The sequence below is a fragment of the Canis lupus genome, chromosome 25 (assembly GCF_011100685.1).
Source record: "Canis lupus familiaris isolate Mischka breed German Shepherd chromosome 25, alternate assembly UU_Cfam_GSD_1.0, whole genome shotgun sequence".
Lineage (NCBI taxonomy): Eukaryota > Metazoa > Chordata > Mammalia > Carnivora > Canidae > Canis > Canis lupus.
In genome coordinates this window covers 9,785,594-9,806,235 of record NC_049246.1, presented here as the reverse complement: position 1 = coordinate 9,806,235, position 20,642 = coordinate 9,785,594, and the positions used below count along the sequence as shown (strand labels likewise).

General features: G+C 34.7%; 1 protein-coding gene across 2 annotated transcripts in view; it reads right to left on the bottom strand.

Moving 5' to 3' along the window:
* Positions 1 to 20,642, bottom strand: part of KATNAL1 (katanin catalytic subunit A1 like 1) — a 114,169-nt gene that overhangs the window by 75,269 nt on the left and 18,258 nt on the right. For both annotated transcript variants that reach the window (XM_038573356.1, XM_038573355.1), the window contains exons 2-3: positions 16,749 to 16,924; positions 14,261 to 14,421 (exon numbers count right to left, since the gene is read on the bottom strand). In XM_038573356.1, the coding sequence (XP_038429284.1) occupies positions 14,261 to 14,421; positions 16,749 to 16,910 (323 nt within the window). In that variant the 5' untranslated portion in view covers positions 16,911 to 16,924. The remainder of the gene's footprint in view (positions 1 to 14,260; positions 14,422 to 16,748; positions 16,925 to 20,642) is intronic.

Below are 20,642 nucleotides of genomic sequence, written 5' to 3'. Positions count from 1 at the left end.
CTTCTGGAAGCATATTCTTACTACCTTTTACTTTTTTGGTAATGATCTATTTCAATTTAATTTTTCTATATGGTATGAGGTAGGAAGGGTCAAGATTCCCCTCCCATAAATATTCAATTAACCCAGAAGCATTTAGTGACAAGACTCACCTTTCCCTACTGTATTGCAGTGACATCTCCTGCATAAATCAAGTGACTTCACAAAAGTTAACCTTTAATGATAAGTTCCAGTTCCAAAAAGAATTTTAGAAATTTTAGTTGTTTGTGCTATCAGATTAAAAACAAATATTTTATTATGATATATTCAGGAGTCTGTTTAAAATATTAGTTTTTTCAATAACTATCTGAAATCTTAATGAATGCAAGACAATATATATGCTATATAATATGAAAGTCCACATTAAGTCTTCCCTCATTATCTAACAAATTAATCACATCCAGAAATACATTGAATACCATAAGTCATGTTGATATGAGTTGTTTTGTATCTGCAAGGGTAATTTTTGTGATCTTCAGAAGCTTTGATTTTTAAAATATTCAACTTATTAAAGTAAAAAATGCAAAAATTAAGTTATTCCTTAAAGCTTTTAGATTCAGCTTATAAATCTTTTCCTATGTATAAGAGTGCCAGATTTTAGAAGTCATTTTTGAGATGCTTCTGAATAAATGTTTTGTCCCACTTCCACTTGGTTAATTAAATTCTACCAAAATTTTTCACCTACATTTACAAAGTAAATATAATTTATTTCCTTCTTAGTTCCTCAACTGTCTTACTCAATAAAGCATAATAATTTACATATAAATACTTTCATAAATCTAGTAAATTAGACTTATAAGCCTAAACTTCTCCTAATGTTCCCCAAAGTCCTTAACATAAATAATGTTAAAAAGACACAGATATCCCGTTATTCCTTAATACGTTTTACGTTGGAATTGCATGCTTATCACTCTCACTAGCCATAACAAATATGCACATATTCCTTAACAGAAAAATATTATTTCTGTGGCTTTGATTCTGTGAGACATTTCTATTCTTAATTTTAAATCTTCCTGGAGTTGAAAGATGCTTAGCCACTACAGAAGACAATTATCATCCACGTTAACAAAGGTAACATTTAACCAGAAATGTCAGCTAGTTTAAGACTTGGAGCTATAGATATTCTCACACCAAACATTATACAAACCCAGTTAATATCATAGGGGTTTCTTTCTTAACATTTTGATGTTATCCACAGATAGCCGGGATAGTAACGAAATTTTTGTCACCAATTTTGATGGGACACACTCACTAATCTTATTTAAAGCTGCTATACCAGTCATCAAAAGCTGGGGAAGAGGGGATGATTACATCACTAATTCATTAGTCTAATGGTAGAATTCCACCACTATCAGGAAGGTAATTACTCAATTGTAATTTGCTCTTCTTTATCTAAAAAGATAGATAAGCCTTGTGTTTTCTATGTAACTCTAAAGACCTTTAAACTTGAAAAACTTAAAATATTTATTTACTTACTTAATTTGGCATTCTTACAAGGAGGGTATAAGGGCTACACAACTTCTACAGATATTAAAATAATATCAGTTGGACTTTAGATATCTCACAGTTCTACCTTTTAGTCAAGTTCTAAGATTGTTCTTCTTTTTAAAAGGTGCAGACACAAAAAACAAATGAGATAGCCCCTGCATCCAAGCAGCTTAAAATTTAGCTAAATACATATCCATATTTTAAGAATTATATTGAATATCCCTTTTCCCCACACATAAATCCGATGTGTTATGTTCCTTTAATAGGACCTTAGAATGATGAAAACCTTGAAGAGACATTCTTTACCACAAACGAACCATCAGAAGTTAAAAAAAAAAAAAAAAAGATAAAACTCCCAATAACTTCTGATAATAGAATCATCAGTATAGAGTATTAAATGATGTCTAAAATGGTTTTTAAAGGCATGAAGAATTTTAAATTTTTTTTTAATTTTTATTTATTTATGATAGTCACAGAGAGAGAAAGAGGCAGAGACATAGGCAGAGGGAGAAGCAGGCTCCATGCACCGGGAGCCCAACGTGGGATTCGATCCCGGGTCTCCAGGATCGCGCCCTGGGCCAAAGGCAGGCGCCAAACCGCTGCGCCACCCAGGGATCCCGGCATGAAGAATTTTAAACAAAAAAACACAGGTCTTAAGTAGTTTAAGTAAAAATGAATCCACACTTAGATAAGTCATCACAAAAACTGTTTAACATAAAAGACAAAAACAAAATCAGGAGGACAATGGGAAACAAAAAACAAGTTATCTACAGTTAGAATAATGACATCATCCAGAAAACAAAAATAATACTATTACTAATGTCATCTTCAAAACACAGAGAATAAGTAACTGCCAATCTGGTGTTCTATACTAAACTATCATTTAAAAGCGACAGGGAAATAATGATATTTTGAGACAAAAATTGAGGGCTTACCCTCAACTGAGATGTGTGTAAGAACTACTAAAGGATATACTTCAGCAAAGAAGAAACTGCATCTAAAAAGAGTGAAATGCAAGGAGTGATGAACAAAACAATTAGTAAACACATAGATAAATCTAAGTATCTTACTCATCCATTCAACAAATATTTATTGAATGCCTACACTGTGCTGAGCACTACTCTTGGTGTTGAAGGTACAGCAGTGAAAAAGTCAAAGGACCTGATCTTATAAAGCTTCCAATATAGTAGAGATTATAAACAACAGACACAGGCTATAATATCAGGTAGCAATAAGTACTACGAAGAAAAATAGAGCAGAGTAAGGGGACAGAGTGATGACAAGTGAGGCGGTAAAATTATTTTTTAATTTCTTGAGTACAGTTGACAACATAATATTACATTAGTTTCAAGGGTACAACATAGTGATTCAACATCTATACACATTATGGGGTGCTCACGAGTATAGCTTCCATCTGTCACCATACAAAGCTGTTACAATACCATTGATTATATTCCCTATGCTTGGGCTACCTGGGTGGCTCAGTGCTTGAGCATCTGCCTTTGGCTCAGGTCATAATCCCAGGGTTCTGAGATCAAGTCCCACATCAGGCTCCCTGTGGGGAACCTGCTTCTCCCTCTGTCTGTGTCTCTGCTATCTGTATCTCTCATGAATAAGTAAAATCTTTAAAAAATATATATTCCCTAGGCTTTACATTTCATTCTCATGACTTACTCACTCTATAAATGGAAGCCTATACCTCTAACTGCCCTTCCACCATCTTGCCCATCCCCCCAGGGGGATAAATATTATAAATAAGGTGGTCAGACATTAGTAATAGTATTATTTTTGTTTTCTGGATGATGTCATTATTCTAACTGTAGATAACTTGTTTTTTGTTTCCCATTGTCCTCCTGATTTTGTTTTTGTCTTTTATGTTAAACAGTTTTTGTGATGACTTATCTAAGTGTGGATTCATAACATAACATCTGAACAAAGACCTAAATAAGGTGAGGACATTAGTCATCTAAATATCTAGTGGGACTGGGGTGAAGGCTAGAGGAATGGGTGATGAAAACCACAAATATTTCTCGAGCACATTCTGTGTGCCTGGCTGTTCTTTGCACTTTGCTTGTATCCAATCATACAGCTCTCAAAATAACCCCACGAGGTAACTGCAGCATTGATCCCCAATTTACAGAGGAGGAAAATGAGGGAAAGACTGAATGACTTGTCCTCACAGACACTAAGTGACAGAGTTAGGATGAACTCTCAAAGCCTCACTAATTATCAAGTTCCTAGCATAGCAAACAACCTTCCTAAAATCTGAGCTCCTAAAGGGCAGAAATCTTCCTTCCTCCTGTTCTTTGCATCCATACTACCTAGTACACAGCGGGTGCTGGGTATGTTGAGCAGAACTGAATAAAGAGCAGAGGGATGAGGACTAGTGAACAAAAGGTGGCTATAAGAGAAAGAGAAGAGGCCACAATTAAAAAAGAAAAAAGGAAGAAGAAAAGGAGAATACTGTAATGTCACAGAAGCCCTAAAGAAGAAAGTTCCAAGGAAGAAAGATGGTAAACATTATCAAATATTATAAAAGTTAAATACAGTGAGTCTTGAGAATATGCATTCCATTATTCAAGCAAGAAGTGATCTTCAAGAATTCAGTCTCAATACCGCAATGATGGAGATCCAAGATTTCCAGTTATTCAGGAAAGCACAGCCGTGAAAGGCATTACAGGTACACTACACATGACAGCAGTTTGCCAAAGGAGCAAAGAGGGGGACTGACAGTAGCTCAAATGCAGCAAAGCAAAGATTCTTTTCCAATAAAAATTTAAAAGTAATGTATTAGGAGTTTGTTCTGACTTACCACTATCTTGTTCCCATTCCTTAGTTTATCTCTAATGAATTAAAATTTCTATCTTTCAGTTGTCTTTTCTGTAACATAAAAAAAAAGGTAGAAATACCAAGTTTTTAGGCACTTATTGAATAAATATCTAGAATTCCAAAATAAAGATTTCAAATGAGTTCTACAAAATAAAACAAATGCTCCTGAGAAAAAACTTACACAAAAATAAAATAATATAGCCAAATGAAATGACTCTCCACTCTTAGGATGCTTTTGATGAGAATTTAGACCCTGGAAAACATCTGCTCCTTCTGTCTTCACTCTCAGATGATCTTGCTTGCTTTTTATCCCTCATTGAAATAACCAGAAAAGAACTTCCCCAAATTCTACATCCATGCTCCTGTAACTACAGGCCTTCCCTTCAGTTACTCTGACTCAGTTGCACTTGTACACTAAACCCCATCTCCCCTTGTCCACCCCATTACCCTGCCCCTGATTTAGTTCCCTCCATTCCTGGTATCACTGGTCTCCCCCTCCCCTGCAGCTTTCTCACCAGCCTACAAACATCTTGCTAGTTCCCTCCTCTCTTAAACAACAAATCCTGACTCTGTATCTTCCCCAACTACCACTTAATTTCTCTGCTCCCCTCGTCAGCAAGATTCAGTGAAGAATTATATATACTACTCATTGTTTTCCATTCTTCTCTGCCCATTCTCTGAACCAACTCCATTATTTGCTACCATTCCACAAAAACTATTCATCACAGACACCAATGAGCTCCATGCTGCTAAATCCAGTAAAATTTTCAATTCCTTACCTTACTTTACCTACATGCAGAACTAGATGAAGTTATTTAACAGAATCATTAAACCTCAATTTCTTCTTGAAAGATGATAATAAAAGGATCTATTTTAGAAGATGATTGTGAGAATTAAGAAATAAAGCATGTAAAGAGTTTGTTAGCACAGTACCTGATTCACAATTAGGAATTCCACAAATGTCAGTTACTGTGGTTAATCAACACTGCTAGCTGCATTCTACCCACAGTCTAAAAATAAGTCCACTCCGTCCTCCAGAAATAGAATTTGGGAAGAGAATAGGACTCTAGAATGTTTTTTTAAATGAGTATAATCTCAACCTGCAAATCATTAGACAAATAATCTATTCCACATATGACACATGACATTAAATTTTCCTTCTTAAAATTTCTCACCTGCTGATGATTCCTAAATAACTAAACACTAATCCCATCTCTCTTAAGTTCTGCTTCTCATTTCCAACTCCTATTAAACAGCATGATCTAAAAATTTCATCACCTACTCCAATTTTTCTCTCAATTCTCTGTATTTCATTAATCATCAAATCCTGTCCATTCTACTTCACTAATGGCTCTCACACTCACTTTACAAGACCATATGCTTAAGAAGTCAAGGACTGTGTCTGTTTCTGAATCCCCCCATATCCCCAGCATAGTACCAGCATGTGACACAGTACTTGGCATGTAATAGGTGCCAGCATCCTAGCTCAAGCTTTCCAGGATGCTTGGGTTATTTTCTCTTATTGGTTTCTGGAGGCCAAGATCTGTGGAGGTGTCCCTCAGCTTTATACTTTCCACAAGGCCAAAGATCATGCCTAGCATATGACAAATGTTCATAAAATAAATGTTGGATATATCGATGATATAGTATGTTTCTTCCTAGGACTTCAAAATGATTTTACAAAACAATCTCATCATAATATACATTTTACGAGGAAACAATGAGGCAAGGAGAAGGGAACTTAACTTGGAGGACTACTCAATTAGCGGTGGAACTGTTAAAAACAAACACACACACACAAAACTTGTTCTCCTGCCTCATAATCCCAGAAAAATAACTGAACGAGAGTCTGGATGAAATGCCTGTAAGGATGAGATAATAGTCTACACTCTAGGAGTACTCAACATCGGCCTTACTTGATCTTTTCCCACTGCAAATTGAGATTTAAAACACTGGCAGTAACTTAATCTATTTGAGTACCCAAAGAAACAAAGCAACAACTTTATACCAAGTCAGTAAGAATTTCCTCAAAGAGGAATAACACAAACTGGATAAAAAACAATCTTACTATTTCTATGTACAAAGAAACATATTGTGTCATTTTCTTTGGTTCCAGATGAAACAACATTGGAAGGCCTATTAGAGTTCTATTTTACCTATACAGAATAAGCCGATGATTAATTTCAGGCTTGTGGATCCTATTCTTACTGCCATCTATCCCAAAAGCTGTAACGTACAAAGCCCTAACACATTCAATAGTTTATTGAATGTATGCTATACAAAATATTGCTCCAATGCAGAAAATCTGTTCCATTGCTTCAGATCTCACCTGGAGAGACCATTTTCAAATAGTCTCATTAAAGAGAATGCATTTAATAAACTTACATGGAAATTCTTGTAAGTAATTTAATTAATACAAAAATACCCTTTAACTTACGACACTAAGAATGATCGGGAGGCTTCATCTCTCTGGAGTTTAGTTCTAATATTGCCACTCTCCCCCATCATAAACTGTTTGTAGCTCAATTTCCCCACGTTTAAGGCAATGAATTTAACTCATTTTCAAAGATTGTTTTGATTTTTCCAAGCAGCTGCTGGTGATTTAAAACAAGATCCTGATTAAATTCAGCAGACACATGACTTTTAAGGTATAACTTGAACAATGTGGCAAACCAGAGCTGGAAACCACAAGATACAGATTACCTTGGTGTGCAGAAACATGGATAGAGAAGTTTTGTGCTAAAATTCCATTAAGTAAAAAGGACAGACCCACAAGCAGGGTTACCAGATTAGTAACTAATGCCAAATACATCAGATGCATCCCAGAAACACTTTATACAAAACAAGGTAAATTATATTTTCCTACTGACTCATACTGTAATTTCAGTGTGGTGTTCCCACAGAAAAAAAATTAACTATATGTAAAATACCAATATTTATTTCATTAAGTATTTTCAGCTTCTTTATTCTCTTACAACCTCTAATAAGAATTTAATCAAATAGATAATAGATCTATATATGCATTAGGATATATAGATGTATATTAAAGCCTACAGATACCACTGAATATCTGTAAAAAAAAAAAAAAAAAAAAAAAAAAAAAACAATAAAGTGGATATAAATAAGTTGAGAAGATCTGAGTTCAAATCCTGTTCTGGCACTCACTTATTCAGATGACTTTGAGAAAATAACAAACTCTGTGAGCTTCAATTTCCTCAGCTGTAAATAGGGTTCATAATAAGAAGTTAGCAATAGTAATATGGGCAAACAATAATAGTAGTTATTTCATGGGATTATTGGAGGTTTAAATAAGATAATGCTTATAAAGCATATAGTAAGTGACCAATAATTAGTCATCCCTTCTTTAATAATGATCACAAACTTCACAAGACTTGGACATAAAAAAACAATTATCTTCTCTGCCAGAGTTATTCAAAATATTTCAGAAAACAAAGGATTTATGTAGAATGATCATTCTCTTTTTATATGAAAAAAAAATGGTATTACTTTATTCCAGAGTTGACCATTCATTTTAATAATTGATTACATGTCAGTTACTGTCTTAGACATTAAACTCTTCCATTTAATTCCATGAGGTAGAAATTCCCGTCTTACAGATAACGAAACTATCATTTGGAGAGATTAAATAACTCACTTAAGGTCTGAAAGCAAGTAAGTTGCAAGAAAAGAATTCAAATTCAGATCTCATGGACTTAAGTCAAGTGTCTTCCCATTACCACAAGACTATCTAAGGAATATAACCATTACTCACTATCTCTAGATGGAAATTTCATTACATTTTGTTTTATGTGATCTGTAGAAGAAACCAAATTGTAAAAGGAGAAAAACATAGAACTCTAACCTCCCAGGGCACCTGAGTGGCCCAGTTGGTTAAGTGTCTACCTTCAGCTCAGGTCATGATCCCAGGGTCCTTGGATAGAGCCCTGCGGCAGTCTCCCTGCTCAGTGGGGAGTCTGTTTCTCCCTCCCCCGGCCTCCCTTTTGCACTCTCTCAAATAAATACATAAAATCTTTAAAAATAAATAAATAAATAAAAACTCTAACCTCTCAAAACTTTCAAATCTAAACTTATAAACTTAATATTATTTATTATTAGCCCATGAATACTCAAATATTATACAGAATTCCTTCACTAGTAGAATCTTGTGAAGTTGTTGGATATTTTTCTATTGTTGGTGATGACACACATGGGAATAAGAATCTTTTTCTCCCCCCAGACAGTATAGAATCATGGATTTGCTTTTTATTCTGATCCATACAGGAAAAAAAATCACATTATCTACAATGGCTACATACAGGGAAAAATTCTTTTAATATGTTGAAAGGAGGTTCAGAGAAATACATTCTGGTCCATTCATCTGTCACTTTCATTAAAAGTAAGGATTAAAACACAAGCATAAAAATAAGATCTGCATTATGGGGAGTTAAGGGAGGACAAATAAAAGGAAATAATGAGCTAATACTTCTCTAATAGGTTTTCAGGTAAGTGTTCATCAATGGGCAAATGCCAGCCACACTTTTTTATTCAGTTTGAGCCACAAATATTAGAGTTAATATCTGTAGCCAATGCTACATCTTGGTGCTCTAGCAATTCAAAACAGGTATTCTCTATACTGTAAATTATTCCCAGGACTAAGTGACTTCACTGGCAAATTCTACCAAACATTTAAAGTACAGTTAACATGAATCTTCATACTCTTTCAAAAAATCAAAAAGAGGGGACACTTCCAAATTCATTCTATAAGGGAGCATTACTCTGATATTAAAGCCTGATAAGGATACTACAAGAAAACTATAGACCAATATCCCTAAGGAATACAAAAATTCTTTTTTTAATATTTTATTTATTTATTTAACAGATAGAGCACACATACAAGCAGAGAAAGGAGCAGGCAAAGGGAGAGTGAGAAGCAGACTCCCCACTGAGCAAGGAGCCTAATGTGGGGCTTGATCCCAGGACCCTGGGATCATGACCTAAGTGGCAGACACTTAACCCACTGAGCCACCCAGGTACCCCAGAAATACAAAAAGTCTTAATAAAGTATTAGCAAAATATTCCATTGAATAGGAATTCAACAATATACTGAGAAGATTATACACCATAACCAAACAGGATTTATACCTGGGACATCAGAATGGTTCAACATACACAAATCAACAAATGTGACACAATGCATTAACAGAATGAAAAATAAAAATCATACGAACATCTCAATGGATGAAAAAAAAAAGCACTTGACAAAATATGAAAGTCTTTCATGATTTAAAAAACAAAATTTCCACAAATTGGGTATAGAAGGAACATACCTCAACATAATAAAGGCCATATATAATTAAGCCCACAACTAACATCATACTTCAAAGTGAAAATGGAAAGCTTCTGCTTTAAGATCAGGAATAAGACAAGGGTGCCCACTGTCATTATTCTTACTCAACTTAGTACTAGAAGTACTAGCTAGCACAATTAGGCAAAACCAAAAAATAAAAGGCATTGAAATCATAAATGAAGATGCAAAAGTTGTCATTATTTGCAGATGATATGATCTTATACATAAAAAGCCCTAGAGACTCAACCAAAAGTCTCTAAGAACTAATCAACAAACTCAGTAAAATTGCAGGATATAAAATCAACTTACAGAAATCAGTTGAGTTTCTATACACTAACAAGGAAATATCTGAAAGACAACAATCCCATTTACAATAGCCTCAAAAACAATGAAATATGTAGAAAAACATTTAACTAAAAAGTGAAAGATCTGCACAATGAAAACTACAAAACTTTAATGAGAGAAATTGGAGAGAACACAGATGGAAAGATATCCCAAGTTCATGGATCAGAAGATTAATATTGTTGAAATGTCTATACTACCCAAAGCCATCTAAACATTCAACCCAACTAGCCCTATCAAAATTCCAACTGCATTCTTCACTGAAATAGAAAAAAAAAACTCTAAAATTTGTATGGAACCACAAAAAAAATCCCAAATAGCCAAAGCAATCATAAGAACACAGCCAGAGGCATCACACTTCCTGATTTCAAACTATAATACAAAGCTTTAGTAATTAAAACAGTACAGTACTGGCATAAAAATACACATGGACACCAATGGAACAAAACAGAGAGTGCAGAAATAAACCCTTGCATTTATGGTCAACTGATATTTGACAAGAGAGCCAAGAATACTCAGTGGGCAAAGATTAATCTTTTCCACAAAGAGCGTTTAGAAAATTGGATAACCACAAGCAGAAAAATAAAATTGGACCCCTCTCTTAACACCAGTCACAAAAATGAACTGGATTTGATTTAAAAGACTTAAACATAAGGCCTGATATCATAAGACTTCTAGAAGAAAACATGGGAAGAAACACCTTGACATTCGCGTTGGCAATGATATGTTGGATATGACATCAAAAGCACAAGCAACAAAAGCAAATATCAAATGAGTCTACATCAAAATAAAAAGCTTCTGCATAGCAAAAAAAACAATCAAAAATGAAAAGACAACCTCCTGAATGGGAAAAAATATTTGCAAACCATATATTAGATAAGGGGTTAATATCCAAAATATATAAAGAATTCATACAACTCAACAACAACAAAATCTAATTTAAAAATGTGCAGAGGAACCAAATGATATTTTTCTAAAAGAAACATCTAGAGATGCCTGGGTGGTTCAGTGGTTGAGTGCCTGCCTTTGGCTCAGGGCATGATCCCAGAGTCCTGAGATCGAGTCCTGCATCAAGCTCCCTGCATGGAGCCTGCTTCTCCTTTCTCTGCCTGTGTCTCTGCCTCTGTGTGTGTGTGTGTCACATGAATAAATAAATAAAATATTTTGAAAGAAAGAAAGAAAGAAAGAAAGAAAGAAAGAAAGAAAGAAAGAAAGAAAGATCCAAAATGGCCCACAGGTACAGAAAAAAAAACTCTCAACATTACTAATCATCAGGAAAATTCAAATCAAAACCACTATTAGATTGCACTTCACACCTGTTGAATGGCTATCAATGGATGAGGGAAGTGTTGGCAAGAATATAGAAAGAAAAAAAAAGAATATAGAAATAAGAGAGGCCTGTTCACTGTTGATGGGAATGCAAATTGGTTCAGACACTATGGAAAACAGTATGGAGGTTCCCCAAAAAATTAAGAATAGGGATGCCTGAGTGGCTCAGTAGTTAAGCACCTGCCTTCGTTCAGGGCATGATCCCAGAGTCCTGGGATCAAGTCCTGCATTGGGCTCCCTGTAGGGAGCCTGCTTCTCCCTCTGCATATGTCTCTGCCTCTCTCTCTATCTCATGAATAAGTAAATACAATCTTTTTTAAAAAAATTGGGATGCCTGGGTGGCTCAGCATTGGGCAGCTGTCTTTGGCTCAAGTTGTGATCCCAAGATCCAGAATCGAGTCCCGCATCGGGCTCCCTGCAAGAAGCCTGTTTCTCCCTCTGCCTATGTCCCTGCCTCTCTCTCTCTGTGTGTCTCTCATGAATAAATAAATAAATCATAAAATAAATCTTTTTAAAAAAATTAAAACAGAACTACCAAATATCTATCGATTCCACTGCTGGGTATATACCCAAAGGAAATGAAAACATGATATGGAAGAGATACATGCACTCCCATGTTCACTGCAGCATTATGTGCAATAGTCAAGATATGGAAACAATCTAAATATATGTCAATAGATGAATGAATAAAGAGGTGAAATATATGTATATGAAATATATATATATATTCATACACACACACACACATATATATAATGGAATATTGTTCAGCCATAAAAAAGAAGGAAATCCTGCCATCTGCAACAAGGATGGACTTTCAGGGCATTATGCTAAGTCACACAGAGAAAGAAATCCTATATGATCTCATTAATATGTGAAATCTAAAAAAAAACAAAATTGTAATAGTTAAATACCAGGGGCTGAGAAGAATTGGGAAGATGTTTAAGGGTATAAAGTTGCAACTAGTAGATAACTAAATCCTGGAAATCTAATGCACAGCATAAAGATAATATACAACAATACTGTATTATAACTTTCAAAGGTGCTAAGAAACTAGATCTTAATTGTTCCCACCAAAAAGAAGAATGAATGAATGAATGAAAAGAAAGAAAAGAAAAAAAGAAAGAAGAGAAGAGAGAGAAGAGAAGAGAAGAGAAGAGAAGAAAAGAGAAGAGAAGAGAGAAAGAGAGAGAGAGAGAGAAAGAAAGAAAGATAGAAAGAAAGAAAGGGAGGGAGGGAGGGAGGGAGGGAGGGAGGGAGGGAGGGAGGGATAATTACATGACATGATGGAGGTGTTAACTAATGCTACCATGGTAATCAAACTGTCATAAATCTATATATAGATTATCTCAAATCAATACATTGCACACCTTAACTGACATAATGTTATATGTCAACTATATCTAAATGAAGTTATTGTCAGCTTTTAGCTATAAACTAGACGTATATTTCTGAATTAATGACTTTCAGGAAAAAACTAAGGTACATACACAAAATTTTCAAGTTCTGATAAATCAAAATGCCATTATTTCTTTTTCTTAGTATTTAGTGTGAAACTTCCATGGTAACAACTCTATGACTCCTGAAATGTTGCCTTTTGAGAAGATAATGGTTACCTTAACGCAAATCACCTGAAAGTGGTTATATCTGCGAAAAGAGCTATATTGTTGTAGACCTCAGAAAAGAATCATCTAGTGTTTTTATAATAGGAATCATAAAATTATCTGTAACTCAGTGGAAAAAACCCTGAAGGAATAAATTAACCACTTTTCACAGTTCTTTAAATGCTCTTAGAAAATTTCAAGAGATCAACAAGTTAAACACATGATCACAGCTATTGACTAAAGGCAAAATTATTTACTATGATGCAACACTCTGTCCACAATACCACTTCACAATCAGGGGGACTGAAAGCCAGAGAGGCCTAAACTCAGATCCTGGTTGAACTAGCCTAACTTCTAGGTCAGGGTCGCTCAGGCCTCAGTTTCCTCCCTTGTAAAAATAATGGAATTATTCATTCAATGTAGGTTGAATGCCTACTATGTGCCAAACACTGTATTAGCAGTAAAATTTTGTTATTTGTAATGTGTTTTGAGAAAATAAAAACATGGACCCTGACCTAGCAAAATTCCTCATTTTGTGAAGAAATGCAACAAGGTAACTGCTATGAACAAACTGCTGTGTTTGGGCACACTGAGAATGGCTGCAGAGAGAAAATACAGTTGAGCTGAGAGTCCAACAATGAACATGAGTTGCTCAGATGGGAATGATGGGAATCTTGAGGAATGAATAGATCATGCAAAGACAAAAAGACAGGAAAGAACAAGAGACAAGTTTAATGTAGGTGATGCATAGGCTGCACATCAGAGAGATAAACTTAGAGCTTTATATGCCACATTAGGGAATCCGACCTTTAACTTTTGGAATAAGGTTCCTTCTACAGTATGACTGTAGAATTCAAAATGCTAAGTTTCCTTCTACAGTAGGACTCTGGAAAGTGGTTGTAAGCCCAACTAGATGAATCCAATTTCTCCACCATTTCATCTAAAGTTAAAATCTTTTAAAGCAGAAAGTTTTAAAGCAAAAAAGCCATACAAGTTCTGCGCTGATAGAAAATCTTAAAGACCTCACTTAACTGATAAATTTTAGGACTAGCATATTTCTATTGCTATGATTTATAGCATTCTAAAAGATATATGACAAATGATTTACTTCTATATCAAACTAAACTCTGTAAACCTATAGGTGTGAAAACTGTAAACAAGTATTAAATTTATACACTCCCTCAAATTTTTCATACTTCATTCAAATAAAGCTTCACTCTCTTCACTCTGAATATCAATTAACTATAAAACTATAAAACTAAAGAGAATATAAAGTCCCATTTACCTGTGTTCTGCAGGTACAGGGGGTGGCCAAACAGCAGGATCTCTAAATGGTTCATCTTGACAGGACACAGGGAAATCTGGGGGCTTGTCCATTTTAAAACTCTCCAAAGTGCTGACAATGTTTTTAACTTGTTCATATTCTTCCAATAATTCCTGCCGAACCTTAAAAGAAAATAACCTTATGCTGGAAACTGTTTAAAGTTTATACGAATGGCAAATAACAAATTGGTATAGAAAGCAAGTTTTCTAGCAGTGCCTGGGTGGCGCCATATAGGCTGAGCATCCCATTCGGGGTTTCAGCTCAGGTCGTGATCTCAGGGTCATGAGCAGGAGCCCTATGTCGGGCTTGTGATCAATAGGGAGTCTGCTTGAGATTCTCTCTCTCCCTCTCCCTCTGCCTCTGCCCACCTGGCTTGTGCTAAGTCTTAAATTAAAATAATAATAATAATAATAATAATGCACATTTTCTCAAAGTATGCAAAGTGAGCCATTAAAACATTAAAAAATAAAGTACTGGGGCAGCCCAGGTGGCTCAGCAGTTTAGCACAGCCTTCGGCCCAGGGCCTGATCCTGGAAACCTGGGATCGAGTCCCGTGTCGGGCTCCTTGCATGGAGCGTGCTTCTCCCTCTGCCTGTGTCTCTGCCTCTCTCTCTCTCCTCTCTGTGTATTCTCATGAATAAATAAATAAAATCTTTAAAAAAAAAAAAAAAAAAGTACTATTTAAAGTAATATAGGAGGGCGGGAACTAGATTGAAAAAATACATTACATACCTTTTTTAGGGGCAGTAGTTAATATATTTTCATAATGAACTCATTTCTACCAATGAATGTGATGATCATTAATGTATTTAAAACAAGTTCAGTAACAAGTTAACCATTCACAGATATCTAAAATGTTATGCCAAACCCTTTTAACATATTTGTAAATAGCTTTCAGAAAATCATCAGCCAAAATTTTTACCAGAATTTTCTACTTCTCATATCATTAAGTATGAAATGCCTGTCATGAACATCTGAAAATCTGAAGTGGCAGATTACTAAGCTTTACCCACTTCCAATTTTTATTTAAATTCTCCTTCACCTAAAATCTGAATTTTTCTGGACTTAAATTATTTCAGTTGCTGAATAAAGTTCACTTTGAGTTCAAAGGCAAGATTTTCCCCATATTTAAAAAACTTCACTGAGGGGCACCTGGGTGACTCAGTGGTTGAGCATCTGCCTTTGGCTCAGGTCAAGATCCTGGGGTCCTGGGATTAAGTCCCACATCGGGCTCCCTACAGGGAGTCTGCTTCTCCCTCCTGCCTATGTCTCTGCCTCTCTGTGTGTCTCTCATGGATAAATAAATAAAATCTTAAAAATAAAATAAAAATTAAAAAACCTCACTGAGTACCTACTATATAGAAATCCTTCTGTTTTTAAACTTTGAGATCAAACTAATTTTAAAGGCAAACAGATAACAGATTGAAAATTACATTTATAAATTCACTTTAACAATTTTAATTTGTTTTTAACCAGAAAGCACACTTTATTGTAAAGAAAAGAAAAACCTAGGTAAAATTCAACTGCTAATATATGCAATTATATACTTGGAGAAATGAAATTATAGAACCTATTAAAAATAAACACAGTAGAAATATCTGAATACAAATGGTCACTATTTAACACAATTAAGAAATTGTCAAAAATATTTCCATGCTAGATTAATAAACCACTCTTGCCTATGGCTAGTATACAATATAGAAAAACACAACTAAAAATTCAACTTGAGTGAAAGCAAGTATATTGTCCTCACTCAACATAATTTGGTAATGCTTAAGTCAGAAAATAAGCCAAATTTACCCTGAAAACTTAAGTGAAACATCAATTTCTGACATGGAAAAATTAAAAGAAACACTTGAAAGGCATTAGTACATTAAATGGAAACTTCAAAGAAATGCTTCACTTTGTACTTTTAATTTTAAAAGGACTTTAAGTTTTAATAAGTGGGGAAATTCTAATTCATATTTTTATTAACTGTACTATTATATAATCAAGTTGTACAGTCAAAAGACACAGCAAATATATTAGTTTTATTAGATTATTGACCTTTGTATTTGTAGGGAGTCTTTCAAAAGAAGAGGAAACTTTCTTAAAAGTTTTATGAAATAGGTCAAAATTACATGTAACACTGAAAAGGGAAAGGGTGAGCAGAAATACCTTATATCAAAAATCTGTCATTATATACAACTGGGCTGATCATGAAAATTTTAAAAATTTAAAGTAAATTACAATTATAATTAAATATCTCAAAATATGTCTCCTGAAAGCTATCAAAAATATATAAAATATTAACTGGGCAAGACAAAATATTCAGAGTACATTTTAAATACATTTCAGTATTTGGACAAATAAGAACTATTTACATAATCTCTAAGTAATTTTCCAACTCTAGTCTCTCAAGTATAATAAATTACTGCCCTCAATCACTGAATACTTGACTGTGTCTTACCTGTTGCCATTTGCCTTTGACAGCTGGGTCTCTGACTGACTGGCAATGTCTCTGAATCTGCTGTATCACCCCCTGGTAATATACCATTGATGAGTCATAGTTCCCAAGAAGTGCATATTCTCTTCCTTTCTTTGCATTGTCACAAATCTCAGCCAAATTCATCTTCTTGCAGAGACCTACACTGAATACATAATGCCTTATTAAGTTTTCAGCACCAACTTTAGAACATTTTTTTATTCTTTAAAATATCTGCTTAAAACTACTTTCAGAGTCAAAATGGCTCTTTCTTTGAGGTTATCTGAATGCATCTTATAATATTGAACAAAGTTTCTAATTCTGGAAGTACAGAGATCACAAAAGAACACCTAAGGAGATCACACAGAGAAAAATTACACAACTCTGAACTATTGGTTTATGTTAAAGGTATATAAATTGGACACTAGTTTTCCTTGCTCATTTATAATTACCATAAGCTGTAATAATGATCAACTTGATTTTATTCAATTTATTCTTAACAATGTAGAAATATATGAATATCGTATTCTATTTTTTCCACTGAAAAAAAAATGGAGAAATTAGTTCTAAAACATTTTGGCCCCCCAAACCAAAAGTCATACTTAAGGAATACATTTTAAAGGAACAGCCTATAGTTGTCCGTGCATCATTTATATATATATTTGTCTCATACAAGTTAAATCTAAACAAAAATCTGTGAATTCAACTACCTGAGCCCTTTTTGTTCAACTTGTAATCTTCTATGATTTTGTCATTCTCTATAGCTTTCCATCTATGCAAATACTATCATTGATCTTTTCCCTTCCACAGACGCTATGAAGAGTATCATCTGAACCTCTGGTTTCCACCAAAGCCCTCCAGCTCAGTAATTCTGGCTTTTCTTCCTGGTTTCCCAAACTCATCCAAGAATCACCCAAGGCTTCTATGCAAAGATACTTTCCATCCAAGACTATAAAGAGTAGGAAGTTCAGAGATATAGAAGAATGACATCCAGGAAGAGGCCAAACTGCTCTACTCTTATTTCCCAGAACAGTAAACCAATAAATCTACTTAGTAAAGAAAATTAAAATATTTCTCCATGCTTAATCCAGTCAAGAAACGCACAGCAGACATGAGCAGACACTTCTCCAAAGAAGACATACAAATGGCCAACAGACACATGAAAGACTGCTCAACACCACTTGGCATCAAGGAAATACAAATCAAAACCACAATGAGATACCACTTTACAGCAGTCAGAATGGCTAAAATTAACAAAACAGGAAACAAATGTTGATGAGGATGCAAAGAAAGGGGAACCCTCATACACTGTTGGTGGGAATGCAAGGTGGTACAGCCACTCTGGAAAACAATATCAAAGTTCCTCAAAAAGTAAAAAAACAGAACTACCCTTTAACCCAGCAATTGCACTACTAGGTATATACCACAAAGATACAAATGTAGTGATCCGAAGGGGCACCTGCACCCCAGTGTTTATAGCAGCAATGTCCATAATAGCCAAACTATGGAAAAGGCCCAGATGTCCACTGACAGATGAATAGATAAAGAAGATGTGGTATTCCATACACACACAATGGAACATCACTTCACCATCAAAAAAAATGCAATCAGGCAGCCCGAGTGGCTCAACGGTTTAGCGCCGCCTTCAGCCCAGGGCATGATCCTGGAGTCCGGGGAGCTTCTCCCTCTGCCTGTGTCTCTGCCTCTCTCTCTCTCTCTCTTTCTCATGAATAAATAAATAAAATCTTATTTAAAAAAATGAAATCTTGCGATTTGCAACGACATCGGTATTAACTAGAGGGTACTGTGTTAAGCAAAATAAGTCAATCAGAGAAAGACAATTATATGATTTCACTCATATTTGGAATTTAAAAAACAAAACAAGGAGCACAGAGGAAGGGAGGGAAAAATAAAACAAGATACAATCAGAAAGGGAGACAAACCATAAGAAGCTTAACCAAAGGAGACAAACTGAGGGTTACTGGAAGGGCGGGGGGTAATGGTGGGAGGATGGGGAAACAGAGTGATGGGCATTAAGGAGGACATGTGATGTAATGAGCACTGGGTGTTATATACAACGCATGAATCACTAAACTCTACCTCTGAAACTATATATTAATTAATTGGATTTAAATTTAAAAAATATTTCTCCATGCCTGTCTAAAGGGAATTAAATTTTGGTGTTGCTTCGCCCTTCCTCTCTACCTCCTCTCTATTCTTAAAGGGTTCAAAAACTCTTCTTCAAAATTAAGCACATCTAGTTCTAGGCATTTCAAAGGACTCCAGTAGATCCTTGAAAATAAAGCAGTTTCCTTTAGGTGTTCTGACATATTGTTTGTCTTTTCACCTAGCATTAGTTCCTTGAAGGCAGTGTCTATGTTATTTGAGAATCATATCACAGCAAGTGTACACTACTTGTGCACACTTAGAAACTTCAGTAGATTTATCCACATGGAAACCACGGAAAACCTCTTGTTCAAATCAGAACATTAACACCAAGCAATAAAGTCTTATTACAGTGAATGAGCTGTAATTAATAAATCCAGTAGAAACAAAGCTGTTCCATATATTATTTTCTTTTAAAGTCAGTGTGACCTTAAAGCATTAATTCTGCTAATACATGCAGCTACACAACTATGCAGATAAAAATATCTTAATGTAAAACAGGGGTCAGAAAACTCTTTCTACAAAGGATCATACAGTAAATATTTTAGGCTTTAAGGGCAAACAGACCAAATTGAGGATATTACATAAGTACTTATATGAGAAGACAAAAATTTCCATAATTTTTATTGATAAAATTCAAAACATTCTAATAATAATCACTGAGTAAAACTTTTTGTAAAGCTCGTCTCCTGGTACGAACAAAGCTCTTTTGGGAGGAGGGGCTAATATTTCACTTAGTTAAGATTCAAAATTAGTGTTCCCTATCATCAAAATTAATTGCAAACATTCATAGGGTAGCACTGCTTTTTAATAAGATTTTATGTATTTCATGTTTGAAAATGTCTTCACCCAGAAAGGTGCCATCACGTACATGATTTTGATTCAGCATTATTTATTATTTGGAAGATACCTACAGACTTTATTCTTCTCTTAATATTTGTCTTTTGGCACGTCCTTACACTGCGGATTAATCACTTCCAATTAAAGGTTAAGGAGCAAGTGCCTCAAATGCACAGTTAAACAGATTTTGAATTATGGTAATTTCCTTTCCATTTACACCAAAGTCTCCGAAAGGCTGCTGAAATGGAGCTCAGAAACTATACCGCAAATCTGAGTGGGAACAGGGATGTCCCTTCTTTACCTTCACTTCTGACAACTGGAAGGAAAGCTACATAAAACAGCTTAATATTTATTACTTGTGATTCAAACATCAAAATAACTTTTAGTTTTACATACAATGTTTTGCTTGTAATGTTAGGTTTAATACATTAAGATACATTAACAAGTCTGAAGCAAAAACTGATTTCCAAAGCCATTCAGGGCTCACTAACAGTGGCTAAGAAGAGTTCCTCTCATTCAAAAATCTCAATTCAGCCGTAAGCTAAAAAGACTAAAATAAAAGTATACCACTACTAAGCCACGTCAGTGTGGTAGGTCAAGTCAGGATATTTAGCTTCTATTTCTGACAAAAATTCAAGGAACTGACAAAGATTAAGTCCACCAGAGCAATACTCTTTGAGCCTTGAGAAGCTACTAACTAGTTCTATATTGCATGATATATTCAAATATTCTCTGTAAAAAACCTGATAAATAAGTACTTACAATTCACAATTGTAATTTCACTTTACAATTTCACAGTTTTGTAAATTTGTTCACCTAAGCCTTTTTCTCCTCTACACTATTTTTACCACCATCAGTTATACTAAATCTGAG